At 45.3% G+C, this 14402-nt stretch overlaps 1 protein-coding gene across 7 annotated transcripts in view; it reads right to left on the bottom strand.

Annotated features, from left to right (window-relative positions):
• TPCN1 (two pore segment channel 1) overlaps window positions 1-14402 on the bottom strand; it is a 61513-nt gene that overhangs the window by 27038 nt on the left and 20073 nt on the right. For all 7 annotated transcript variants that reach the window (XM_065568271.1, XM_065568269.1, XM_065568272.1 and 4 more), the window contains 7 exons: window positions 8875-8999; window positions 5689-5865; window positions 4283-4396; window positions 3619-3749; window positions 2941-3029; window positions 1417-1451; window positions 479-537 (listed from right to left, as the gene is read on the bottom strand). In XM_065568271.1, the coding sequence (XP_065424343.1) occupies window positions 479-537; window positions 1417-1451; window positions 2941-3029; window positions 3619-3749; window positions 4283-4396; window positions 5689-5865; window positions 8875-8999 (730 nt within the window). The remainder of the gene's footprint in view (window positions 1-478; window positions 538-1416; window positions 1452-2940; window positions 3030-3618; window positions 3750-4282; window positions 4397-5688; window positions 5866-8874; window positions 9000-14402) is intronic.

Genomic DNA, 14402 nt, shown 5'->3' with positions numbered 1-14402 from the left:
AACAGTAATATTTTGCAGTTTCACAGAGATCTTATTCCAAGGATTTCAAGTTAATTAATCCTCACAATCGTCCTAGAAAATGCACAAGCATCATTATGCCCATTTTACAGATGGGAAAAAGAGGCAGAGAGGTGAAGTGACTTCCCCATGCCTGTATAGTGTGTTAGAGGCAGACAAAGGAGCATAACTCAGACCTCTGTATTCTTAGACTTGTGCCTTAACAATGAGTCCATCCTTCCCCTTTACTGGCTTCATAATACTTAAGGGTGAACTACAGCAGTTCCTTCGACGCAGGTCATTGAACATTAGGCTGCAGTGAAGTACAGGTTCCCCATTAGGAAACACTGCTCTCATGCGATGAAGAAGAGGTCACATCTGCAGACCCAGAGGTTTCACAAATAAAAGATTTGCCGTGAGAGACTTTTTCCAGGGGTGAGGGGAAGGGAGGGAGTCCCAGTAAAAGGAAGCATGGACTTACTTTGAAGTGGTCAGAAGAACAAAGAGATTCACAAGGCTGTTCTCTAAGGTATTGAAATACTGAAAGAGAAAACAAATACAAACCAGCCCCACATTGACACGGTCAAGGTTATAATTCCTTAACTAATTTCCTGACCTCTCTTAGTAGCTCTTGACATGTTATTGCATGCCCCTTCTGTAGGCAAACAGAAAGGTGTGGCATGTGAAGAGTTAAAAAATTAAAGCTTGTCTGCACATTCCTGTAGGTTACTCCCAATACTTTCATCACCCTGTGGTCAGACTTGGCAGCTGGAACCTCTGGCTTTGAGCAGTAAGGCCCCCATAGGTTGGGAGGACGAGAATAGGGTTTCTTAGACCACTCTTTCACTGCAGACCCAACTGCCTCCCACTTGGGATGGAAAGGTACTATTTTCCTTAGACCTGTGATCAAGTGTCCCAGTTTTGGTGTATCACAAGAGGTTGCCAGCAGCTGTGCTGGGATCACAACTCTTTATTGGGGATATTCACTTACCTATCCAGGCAGAAACACTAATAGCAGGGCAGCAAGGCACATCATGCGCCAGCCCACAGTGTCATGCACTGCACTATATATGCAGTTGCGGGTAGGGGAAGATGTGGCTTGCCCTGATTGGATTGAGACATCAAGAAGAGGGGGTGACAAATGTAGTGTCCCCTTTTGGATTTCCTGACATTGAGGGGACATCATTTACTGTTTCCCATTGGGGTCTGATCCTTGGTTAACTACGTTAAAAAAATAAATGGTCAGTCATGGCCCTCTGCCCTTCTTATTGCTAACTCCAATTAAAACTGCACCCCCAGAGACAATCCATTCAGGAGAAAAACAGTATCTATCCCATATACAGACTATTTGAATTTGGTTTTCAAGATAACCAAATGGGTCTTAAAAAGCTAAGTCTGAAGAATTTGTTGTTTACTTACAGGATCTGAGTGGTTAGAGGAAAACAGATAAAAACCTAGAGAAATGGAAGAAGGAAATGGGAAGGGGAAGAAAAAAAAAAGGGACATTTAATTTCAAGCAACAAAATAACAAAAAGAGTCCCTTATCCTCAAATCGTGGCTATAAAACTCCAGAACATCAGCTAAATACTCTGTTATTTAATATCTGTATGCAGCATAATGCATGTGCACAGTGCTTTAGAGAGGATGAAGATATAGGACCTCATTCTCCACTGCACCTCGTGTCAACATTTATACCTATGCTAAATGGGTGCAAGTGAGTGGGGAATCCTAATTTGGTAGCATTGTACACACATTTTTATATAATTGTAAAGGACAAGAAGATGTGAGAATCAGCCCACAGTCCCCATCCCAGATTAATCTGGAACATTGTTCTAAACATAAGGAGCAGCATGGAAGATGAGAGACTGAGGATATCAGGAGAGAAGGTGGCTGAGGGACAGAAAAAGGTGTCCCATGCCCTTGTCACCAGCACTAACATGCTTCTGCAGAAGACAGCAGGATTTGGGTTTGTGAATCCTTTCTTCCTGATCTGCCATTCCTTTCCTCTTTTTTCCTCTTTCATTACTGATTTTATTCCATCTTGATTGGTTTTATTCTCTCTTCCCTTTCTCAAACTTCTGCTTCCTCTCTCCTTCCCGCTCTTCTTATTCCCTTTTCTCCCCTACTCTCTCTCCTTCTCCAAAACAGCAAGAGGTTCTTCAGTCCACAGATTTGGCACCTGCCCCCATAGTTGAAGATCCCCTCATATCCTTTCCCAGCTAGTGCTACAAAGGGTCAAGAGACCCAGAGAGCATTCTTTCATTTAACAAAGTCCCATGATTTGACTGAAGACCTGGCATGCTGAAAGCTTGGTCACACTGGCTGACCCTTAGGCTGGGCAGTGACTGTTTTGCAGAAGAGGCACTGTGTGCCAAAAGCTCACCATCCTTGGCATACTTAGTCACACAACTGTTTAGCTCTCCAATACCATGAAGGTGAAAAGGTATTGTATACGCTACACAGTGCCAGTTCCGATACTGTAGACTCCTTGTACTTATCAACATGCATTCAAATGACCCCTCTGGAAAGCAAATTCTCTGAGACTCTCGGAGGGTGGCATTGTACAAGGCACAGTACAGACAGTAATTTTCAGAAGTTTAAATTGAACTTGCAGACTGAAGTTGATTAAGCAGAACTTGGAAGTCGCACACAAAGCATACAAGAACTCCTTTTAGCAAAGTTCCCTATTTCCCTTGTCACTTGTGATGTTAACTTACGGGGCTGAAATCCCTGATTCCTATGTTTTCCAACTCTTCACCTGCCCTCACCTCCCAGCTAATTATGAAATGAATCAGACAGAAAGGAAGTGAAGCCCTTGTCAAGACATCTTATGTCCATTCAGCTTTACATCCCCCCCTGCTCTTTTGTGCCACATAGACAATAATTATTGCAAGATACCATACAAGAAAGCAGATAGCTTAACTCTTCACAAAGGCAACTTACCTAGGATGGCAAAAATCACCATGAAGAAAAGGAGGAGGAGGAGGATGTCAATGAAAGGAGGGAGAGACTGGAAGATCTGTCGCAGGTTTCTGAAAAGGAGGAAACATTTACTCCATATTTTAAAACTGCAACCTGTGCATGTGCACCAGAAAGTGAGGATGGATCAATTCTACATTGGCAAGCCGTTAAACTGGAGAATCTAGTCAGTCTTTTTCCATCTCTCACTTCAATGATTGGGAATGGAATGCTCAGGATTTCTAGCACATTGTTAAGTTCTGTTAGCTCTGAGAAATAACAATCTCAAACTCATTCCCTAGACCCAGGTCTCCCATGCAGCAGTACAATGCTACACTGTCCCCAGAACATCTAGTCATTTTCCAAGGCATATTTAGTTTCTTTGCAGTCAGTATTTAGGTAATGCATGTGATACAAGTTTCACCATGTCAATTTCTTTCTGCAGGGTTAAGACATACTGCCTCCCAATAGGGCCAAAACACAAGAATTCAAAGGTACAGTAACATTTCCGAGACTGCCTTGCTACTATTCTGCTTTCTCACACATCTCCAGGGTAAATATGAAGTCTCTATGAATAAGGCCTGGACAACCACAAAGCTTTAGTTTGATCTCCTTCTCAGCCATGACTGCAGGAATCAGCCAGTCGGCCAGGTAGCCAGTCACCTTCTGACCGCTCCACAGTAGCGACAGTCCACCAAGAAGATACACCGCAAAGCTCTTGTTATCCGGACGTGCGAGGTCTGACGTACCAAAACCACTATTGCTTCTACAAACTGCACTAACAGCACACAGGTCTGCAAGGAGGGGAAAAAAGGGGAAGTGATCAGCATTACAAAGGTAACTTCCTCTTCTTCCCTCCCCATTCCCGATTAGTGAGACAAAAATCTTCTTAAAGTTGGCTGAACTGTAAGTTTGACAGCCCGTCTAGAGAAAAGCAAAAGAGCAGAGTTGTAGTGTTCAGGCACAGACAGAGAAAGCATGGCCTGCATTACTCTTATGCCATTTCCCAACAGCCAGACAACGGAATAGCGTTCGTGGAGCGGAGGAAACAAAAGTTGTGAAAGTTCATAGATAGTACACAGGGATACCGGCTGTGTTGCAGAGTTTTGTGACCGTGATAACCAGGGAAAGAGATTTTAAGGAGGTGAAAAGAACCCCAAAATTCAGACATGGACAATAGTCACGTAATATCAGATGGAAGTTGGGAGACAACTCAATAAATGCCCTATATTTAATCGCCCAATATTTCTTCTGGTTCTTTGGTTACAGAAGACATTGAAGGAGAAATAATACTGAAGGCAGACAGGCAGTGGGGCAGGCAGCTTACCTTAACCATGGTTCTTTTGTGTCTGATATAGGTGTAGAAGCCCATCCATCTCATCTTCATAGAAAGTTCAAAGACCACAACCACTAACGCAAAGAGCTCCAGGGTGGCATGGATCTGCAATCAGACCACCCATAAATTTTACCTCTCATTTCCACTGGTTCCAGAAACCAGTTTTACCCTCCCTTCTTAAGAAGCTCGTGACTTCTGTAACAAACCTCTGCTTTGTAGCAGTCAGGCTTTTTCTACAGATAGAAGACCTGAATATATATTGAAAACATCTGCACCATCAGAATAAACAGTCCTCGGTCTTTTAAACATTCTTAAAGTTAGCCTGGCACTAATCTTCTAAGGGTTAGATTAATGTTCAGCATTAGTTGACAACAGCTGCTGAGCACTTTGGAAAAATCCAGCCTCCTATCACTTAGCATTTTCTCTAACAAGGGTTACCTTTGATTGAAATGTTTTCTGTTTGGTGTTATCCCAGAAATAATGTGTGGAAAAAAAAAAGGGAATGAAAACTATTTTGACATTTTTGATGAGCTACTGATGTGTGATAAGTATTTATTTCCATGTAATTACCTCAGTACACTTTTTGCACATCTGTAACTAAGAAATGGCTTTTTTTTTAAAGATCCAAGTCTGGCATATAGCTCCCAATGCAGTATGGGAATAAGAGCTTGCATATATGAAAAAGTTATGATCACAAATAGCACTCTGAACAACCATGGTAATAACCCTTAGCACTTAATTGTTAGGGTCAGCTTCTCTGTTTGCAGGTGCAGGCTGCACTCAGAAATCAGAGTGCTTGCACTTCTCACTATCTGATCTGTAGCCACAAAGTCATCTGATTTGCAGTCAATTCATTTTTGCAGACACGCTACACCCACCGAAAGGGAGGCTGGGCCTCTGAAAAAAATCTAACCATAAAGCTTCAAAGCACTTTAAAATGAATTCTCACACACACGGAGAAGCAAAGTAAATATCTTTATATCCATTATAAACCTTGGGAAACTGAGGCACAGAGCTTCAACAACTTGTCCACATTACAGGAGGAATCTGAGCAAGAGCTGGGATTAGGACGCTCTTCTCAAACATACCTGGGGACAAAGATCTGAAATGTTTGCATTCTAAGAGCTGCTAATGATTCTGTTTGAATACATCATGGGTAGTATGGTCTGGGATGATGGTGACCTTTAAAAACATCATACATATGTCCTGCCTTGCTCGTTGACCTGAGTGAGCCTGATCTCATGGAAAAGGAATTCTGCTCTATCCATATCCAGTGCAAAACAACACTGCTTCTGCTCCCCCCATGCCCTTAAACAAACCAGATGGTATTTCTGGTGCTGCTGCCTTCTCTCTGTGCCCATCCACTCACGTCGTCATTCTGTGACTGAACTACGTACATAGATGCCAAGGCGAAGAATGGGGACAGCAGGGGCCTCGCAGAGGGACAGCAGCAGGAGCAGCAGTGCCGTGATCAGCTCCATTAGGTAGAAAAGGTGATTGTGTACAAAGAGGTAGGCAGCCAGTGCTTTGGCATTCTTGGGGTGGGTGAAGAATTTATCATTGTTTTCTCCTTCCTATAGAAAATAATAGCAGCAACATTAGTAACGTTTTACACTACTAGAGCATCTTCCGTCCAAGGAACACAAATCTTACATACACCAAGTTAGTTTCACAATTGCCCTGTGAGGGAAGTAGTGTTATTCCCATTTTACAGAGTGGTAAGCTGATTCATTGAGTGGTTAAGTGTCTTCTTCAACTGGCAGAGATAGGACTAGAAGCTTTGGGTCCCAAGGTCATGCTCTAACCATTAGGTGACATTGCATATATTATACACGAGGCACACCCCACTTTTTCTGTAGGTATATTTCAGTAGTACAAAATACATTAAGAGCGGTGAGCTTCCCACTTAGAAAGCTATTAGTTTCTTAGGAAAAGGAAGTGTCCAGGTCATTTTGCAGGGTAGCCAAAGAAACTTAGCTAACACTTCAAATAAACTCTGGGGTTTTGTTAATTTTTCATTATTTCCACATTTGTGACTTCCACATCAAACTGATCAATGTATCCAGGACAGAACTCTAGAGAACTCAGATAAGCTCAGGGCCAGCTGGTTAACAATCATGGTTTCTTATCCTGACCTTGCAAAATGACTGTGCAAGGAACATCCTTTTGTAGAACACAAATACTGTCCAGTACATTCTGGAAAGTAACGTGGGAAGCTGGAGACCATGAAAAATTAAAGTGGTCTATATGCTGACGTGTCATTCCCTCTTGCTTCAGCATCTTAACAACATTCAAAGTTCAGTTACGCCACTCCAACAGTTTGCTTGCAACCGATTTATAGCAGTAGCTTTACTACTACTTTAGCCCATAAGAAAAAGACTGCTCTGGTTCCAATGAGCTTACGTTTAAATAGTTCTCAGTCTTCCAATATAGGACCATCAAGCAGCCACTTCTATTGTTTAAGCTAGAGTTTCTCACACTGTGGACCAGTGGTGACCTGCAGAGCACTTGCTGGTTTGTCTGAAGTCATCACCTGGTGCTGGCTAGTTTTTTCCAACTGGGACAGTTAAAAGTGGGCTGTAGTCCACGAAAGCTTATGCTCTAATACATTTGTTAGTCTCTAAGGTGCCACAAGTACTCCTGTTCTTTTTGCGGATACAGACTAACACGGCTGCTACTCTGAAACCAGTTAAATATATGTTATATACGTCCCTAAAATTACATTTCTAGGTAAGGCAAGCAATTGCTGCAGTTACTATGAGGATGTTAAGCAATTATGGATGGGAGGTTGGTACTTGTGGTCAGGAGTGGGAGGGGAGGTCAGGTCCACAGGACAGTTTTTCCATTAAGAGGTGATCCACTCTATAAATGTGAGCTAACAATCCCAACTATACATATAAAATGATGGGGTCTAAATTAGCTGTTACCACTCAAGAAAGATCTTGGAGTCATTGTGGATAGTTCTCGAAAACATCCACTCAATGTGCAACAGCAGTCAAAAAAGCGAACAGAATGTTGGGCATCATTAAGAAAGGGATAGTGAATAAGACAGAAAATATCATATTGCCTCTATATAAATCCATGGTATGCCCACATCCTGAATACTGTGTGCAGATGTGGTTGCCCCATCTCAAAAAAAGATATATTGGAATTGGAAAAGGTTCAGAAAAGGGCAACAAAAATTATTAGAGGTATGGAATGACTGCCATATGAGGAGAGATTAACAAGACTGGGACTTTTCAGCTTTGAAAACAGACAACTAAGGGGGGATATGATTGAGGTCTATACAATCATGACTGGTGTGGAGGAAGTAAATTAGGAAGTATTATTTACTCCTCATAACACAAGAGCTAGGGGTCACCAAATGAAATGAATAGGAAGCAAGTTTAAAACTAACAAAAGAAAGTATTTCTTCACACAATGCAGTCAACCTGTGGAACTCTTTGCCAGAGGATGTTGTGAAGGCCAAGACTATAACAGGGTTCAAAACAGAAATAGATAAACTCATGGAGGATAGGTCCAGCATCCAGGATGGGCAGGGATGGTGTTCCTAGCCCCTGTTTGCCAGACGCTGGGAATGGGCGATGGGATGATCACTTGATGATTACCTGCTCTGTTCATTCCCTCTGGGGCACCTGGCATTGGCCAATGTTGGAAGACAGGATACTGGGCTAGATAGACCTTTGGTCTGACCCAGTATGGCCGTTCTTATGTAACAACTTCGTCCTATTTAATCATCTCACAAGGAAAGAGCCAATTCTCAATAGTTAAGTTTAAGCTCATGTTGTGTTTAACTGTTTATATGTTAACAGTCAGTTCGGTGATCCAGATTGCAAACAGGACAAAAAAACCCTAAACCAGATGAAACACAAGCTCCCACTCAGAGACAGAGCTAGCTTTACATCAGCAGGGCATTCTTATCCAGGCCTGACCCAAAACAAACTTGCAGGATGAAAAAGAGCCAAATTCTGTCTTTTGGTAACTAACCAATTCAGAACATTCTTGGGCTGCTATGCCCTCTTATTCAGATAGCAAACTCTAGCCTGAAGCTGCTAATTTGGATAAACAATCGAGTGCTATTTAAGTTATGTCTACTTCATTTCAAGGACATCATCCATATGGCAACTGGTCAAGACAGCAACAAGAATAATTCTTGGATCTGAAGGGCTTAGCCTACTGTATGTGCCATAATCAGACAGATAATGTATTAACTCAGCGAACTTCCAATATAAACATGAGTTCACATTAGACTGAAATGAGATTGAATGATTTGCTCAGGATCACACAGTGAGTCTGGCAGAGTTAGGAATAGAACCTAAATCTCCCAAGTCCTCATCTTTTGTTCTAACTGTAAGGAGACACTCCCATTTAGAGAACCAACCCTGCAACCTTGAAACTTCACAAATACAGCTTTCTATATTTAATAATGATCATGATTTAAAAGTCCACATTACCAATTTACACATCAAAGGGTTACTCCCGTGTTCACAAGCCCTTGATGAGCAATTTCAAACACAGGGTGGATACTTCTACCACAACACTGAATAGCAGGCCTCACCACAACACTGAATAGCAGGCCTCACCTGGAGGTAGATTGCTGCCTCTTGGTAGTTCATTTCCCAGTTGTGTCTAGCAGATCTTTGCTGAGAATGGTAGTCCCCTGTTGCTGGGCTAGACACATCGTTAACAATGTCATAGCTGCCTCCATCTATATCCGTAGAACAGGGCAGAGAGAGAGAGAGAGGTACAATTAAGTAGGCCCAGTTTGATCAGGGAGAATGCACCAGTAGGGTTACCATATTTGCACAGTCAAAAAAGAGGACGGGGGGGGGGCGAGGAGGAGCCCCGCTCTAGCCCCACCCCTGCCCTGCCCCCAATCACTCCCTCCCACCCCCTGACTGCCCCCCTCAGAACTCCCAACTCCCCCCTGCTCCTTGTTCCCTGACTGCCCCTTCCTGGGACCCCTGCCACTAACTGCCCCCCGAGGACCCTACCTGTCCCCTGACTGCCCCAACCCTTATCCACACCCCCACCCCCAGACAGACCCCTGGGACTCCCATGCCCTATCCAACTGCTCCCTGCCCACTGACAGGACCCCCAGAACTCCTGACTCATCCCACCCCCTCTGCTCCCTGCCTGCCTCGACCCCTCTCCACACCCCTGCCCCCGACAGCCCGCCCAGAACCCCCGACCCATCTAATCCCCTCGCTCCCTGTCCCTGACTGTCCCAACCCCTGCCCCCCGACAGCCCCTGCCCCCCGACAGCTCCCGCCCCGAACTCCCGACTCATCCAATCCCCCCCGCCCGCTCCCTGTCCCCTGACCAGGGCCACCTTTAATAAGAGCCCAGGAATCGGGCTGCGCTCCGGCCGGAGTCGCGGGGTTTGGGACCAGGCCGGAGGTGCTCGGCCGAGGCCGGGCCAGCCGCCCTGAGGCTCGAGCTGGGCCGGAGTTGCTGGGGTCAGGGCCGGCGCGCTCGGCTGGAACCGGAGCCGCTGGGGTCGGGGGTGCTCGGCCGGCGCCGCTCGGCCAGAACTGGGGCCGGTGCCCCGGGGCCCGAGCCGAGCCGGGCCAGGCGGGAGCTGCTGGGGCCGGCCGGGCCAGAGGTGCTTGGCTGGGGCCGGGCCGGCTGCCCTGGGGCCCGAGCCGGGCTGGAGCCGCTGGGGTCAGGGCCGGCGCGCTCGGCCAGAACCGGAGCCGCCAGGGCCGGGCCGCTTGGCCAGAACTGGGGCCGGTGCCCCAGCGCCCGAACCGGGCCAGGCCGGAGCCGCTTGGGCCGGCTGGGGCTGGACTGGGCCGCGTTGCGCCTCCCCGGAGCCCTCCTCTTCACGTCCTCCCCGCCCCAGCTTACCTGCTGCTGCCCGCCTACCCCTGCTTCTTTTCAGACTTCCCGTGAAGATCTGATTCGCGGGAAGCAGGGGAGGGGGAGGAGCAGGTGGGTGGAGTGTTCAGGGGACGGGAGGAGGGGGAAAGACAGCTGTGGGGCCGGAGGCGTACTAAGGCTCCAGGGGATGGGGGGAACCAAGAAGGGGCTTTGGCTGCCGAGCAGCGCCGCTTTTTGATCTATAAATAGCCGACCGGGGGGAAATCCCGGACATTTTTAGACATCCCCCCCAGACGGCTATTTATAGATCGAAAAGCCGGATATGTCCGGGGAAATCCGGACATATGGTAGCCCTATGCACCAGCCTTGTCTGGAACACAAGCAGGTCAGGCAGGTATCATGTTTTAAGACAAGTGACAAGCATCAAGTGACACCTGAACACTAATGTAGACACTGGATAAATGATTCTTCACAAGAAGCAGCTTTCAAAAGCTAGCATGTTATGATCAGCTCTCTTGAACTCAGCAGTAAGGACTTCTGAATGCTTAAACATGAGCTTCTCTCAAAACAGAGAGTTACCTGCCCATTTAACATAAGACGACTGTCTCTTGGTTCATGACATTAATGCTTTCAGGTTCATACCTCTACCATCAAGAGCAACAAATTAAGAGGAGATGGCAAACTTCTGAAAACCTCTTTGGAGGCATGCAACCCAGAAAAAAAAAAATAATACCGCAAAACTTTATTTTTAGACCAAATACTAGGGAAGACTAAGGAAGAGTAATGGGTTACAGCAAGCAACAGAAACTAAATCACAATACTTAACATTGATAGACAGCATTATATTTTCAGTGTTCTGTAGTCATTAATTCATCTGCACAACACTTCTGCAATACAAGTAAATATCAATATCCCCATCTTACAGCCTAAGAGAGAAAGTTAATTGTCTATCTTCATGTCCTAGGTTACTTTAAAACTTTTGGGGTCTTTTTAATCTCTAAAGAACCACACAAACGAAGAGTGCTCTATCATTTAGATAAGATTCCATAGACAAAATCCTTGTATAAAAAAGGTTATTAGGGATAACTGCAATATTTCCCCCCAACTCAAATCCTAAAAAGCAAGGAAACAAGGAAACTACATAGTAAACTTCCTATGACCGTGACATTGTTGGTGGGTATGTGTGAAAACCAAATACTTGCTGACACTGAGGTTGTAATTGCACTACCACAGAGACAACACCCCCATGTCCAAGAGGATCATTATCCCCGTTTTACAGATGGGAACGGAGACACAGAGAGGCTAAGACTTAATTTTTCAAAAGTAATCAGTGATTGCAGATGTCCAAGTTTTTGGTGATTGCTCAGTCAATCCTTTTTGAAAATTAGGCTCCTTTAAGGTTTGGATATCCAAAACAAGAGATACCAAAAATTCACGTGTCACCTTTTTTAAATGTTAGGTCTAAACAACTCACCCAAGGTCACACAAGAAGCCCGTGGCACAGCAAAGACATGAACCCAGTTCTTCTGAGTTTCAGTCCTGTACTTTAAATACAAGGTCAATCTTCCTCTGTGGTAGTATTCCTTACACATAAGAATAGTTTTGCTGAGTCTCAGCATGGGAAGTAGTTGGATTTCCCTCTACAAAAGCCCCAGTCCTGTTGTTTCAAAGTTGCTATGCAGCAATTCTTAATCTCTGTGTTAGGAGTAGGGCCCTACCAAATTCACATCTGTGGAAAAAAAGTGTCACGGACCGTGAAATCAGATCTCCCCCGTGAAATCTAGCTATTGTAAGGGAGGGACAGGACTGCGGGGGGAGGGGGGGAAGTGGGAGAGCTTGCCAACCGAGGGCTCCTACCGTGCCCCCTGCTCCAGCTGCTAGTCCCCTCTGGGCTGGGCCTTACTCTTCCCCTGCACAGCCACTCTGGGGAGGAGATCAGACCCACCTCTGGATACCTACCCAACTGCAGAAAGTTGCCAGAAGTGGGAGTGATTTCCCTCCATGCTAATGGGAGCACCCCAGATAGGGGCTCCTAGTCCCAGCTGGGCTGGGGCGGGACAGGACTTGCTCTTCCCCAGCATGGCCACACTTGGAGGGAGGGAGATCAGACCCATCTCCAGGTACCTCCTGCAGCTGCAGGAAGCTCTGGGACTGGGCAGCAGCCCAAGAGGCTGCCAGAGGTGTAGGTAGGTCTGATCTCCCCCAGAGAGCAGCCATGCAGGGGAAGAGCAAGTCCTGTCCCAACCCACCCTGGCTGGGGCACTCCCAGCATGGGGGAGATCAGACCCGCCTACACCTCTGGCAACCTCCTGTGGCTGCAGGATGTTCCAGGGGTGCTGCCTTCAGATCCCACATCCCCTCTACAACAGCTTTTGGACATCCTCCCCCCTTTCCCCCCCGACCCTCTCTTGGGTCAGGACCCCCATGGTTATAATACCCTGAAATTTCAGATGTAAATATCTGGAAACATGCAATTAACTAATTTTCAAATCCTACGGCTGTGAAATTGACTAGAATGGACCATGAATTTGGTAAGGCCCCAGTTATGATACTTTATTTGGGGGTAGGGAGAAACTAACTGCTTTCGTTTCTTCTCTCTTTGCTATAATGTTCATGCAGATTCGCTGAGGCACTTTGCAGCAAGGTCCTTCTCAAATGCCAGAATAACCCCATACACTGATGATTCAGTTCCTGTAGTACCCCTCTGGAAGCACCGGGGTAGACCTGACCAATATTCTGGAGCACACCAAGGAGAAGTAATTGAAAGTAACTGCCTATAAGGACATGGCATGCAAAGGACTGACAGCGTGTTGTCGTCAATGCAGCATGACAATTGCATTCTAACCTGGAATCAAATGAACATAAACACAGCGGCAGAGTGACCATAAAGAGCTTTGAGATCCCAGACTTCAAAGTGATCTAAACATGCAGTGTTCAGTCTATTCTTTCTTTTCTTTTTCAACATGTGGATGAATTTGGTGACTATTTAATTCTCTTCTCCACTGAAGCTTCTATGAATGCAATGCTACAGACCGCTGAAGCCCAAAGTCTTCTATTTATCCACGACAGGTGCAGCATTTTTTAAATGAAAGATTATAATCTGCAACCATTTCTTAGAGACCTTTAATTGTGGGATCTGCTCTATTATTATTTTTAAAAGGATTGTGTGTGTGCGCATATTTCAAGGAGACATGAACTCCCTTATGTAAATTTTAGACTGACAGCAGAAGCCATCAAGTATCCTGGTCAGAGAGAATGTTTAGTGGAATTACAGAGGGCCCATGGTTTCATCAGTATTTGCTAACCTCTCAGCACATATACATTTTTCAGTCAATATAAAAAAAAAAAAAAAAAACACACCTTTATATTTTCAAATCCCCAGCTCAACAAAGCAAAGACCTCATTGGGAACTCTGCCCAGCACAAGGTCCAAACTTCATCTCATGACCCAAATGAATGAAAGGTTTTTTTCCAGTTACACCCACCCACCCCTCTCTCTTGGAGCAGAGACTAAAATGGAAATTTCAAGCCCAGAATGGTGAAATGTTTAGAAAAGTTATTAGCATGCAGAGGAAACAATTGTAATGGAAACCTAGTTTGTTGCCTTAACTACACACAGTTTTGTAACTGGCACCTACTACTTCTGTATTTCTTAAGTGTTTAAATTCATAATCCTAATAGTGCATTAATATAAGTCTTTGCTAAATACATTATTATAGAATATCAGGGTTGGAAGGGACCTCAGGAGGTATCTAGTCCAACCCCTGCTCAAAGGAGGACCAATTCCCAACTAAATCATCCCAGCCAGGGCTTTGTCAAGCCTGACCTTAAAAACCTCTAAGGAAGGAGATTCCACCACCTCCCTAGGTAACCCATTCCAGTGCTTCACCAGCCTCCTAGTGAAAAAGTTTTTCCTAATATCCAACCTAAACCTCCCCCACTGCAACTTGAGACCATTACTCCTTGTTCTGTCATCAGGTACCACTGAGAACAGTCTAGATCCATCCTCTTTGGAACCCCCCTTCAGGTAGTTGAAAGCAGCTATCAAATCCCCCCTCATTCTTCTCTTCTGCAGACTAAACAATCCCAGTTCCCTCAGCCTCTCCTCATAAGTCATGTGCTCCAGCCCCCGAATCATTTTTGTTGCCCTCCCGCTGGACTCTTCCCAATTTTTCCACATCCTTCTTGTAGTGTGGGACCCAAAACTGGACACAGTACTCCAGATGAGGCCTCACCAATGTCGAATAGAGGGGAATGATCACGTCCCTCGATCTGCTGGCAATGCCCTA

The sequence above is a fragment of the Chrysemys picta genome, chromosome 15 (assembly GCF_011386835.1).
Source record: "Chrysemys picta bellii isolate R12L10 chromosome 15, ASM1138683v2, whole genome shotgun sequence".
Taxonomy (NCBI): domain Eukaryota; kingdom Metazoa; phylum Chordata; order Testudines; family Emydidae; genus Chrysemys; species Chrysemys picta.
Note: the sequence above shows the minus strand (reverse complement) of the source record. Positions and strands in the feature narration are given on the sequence as shown.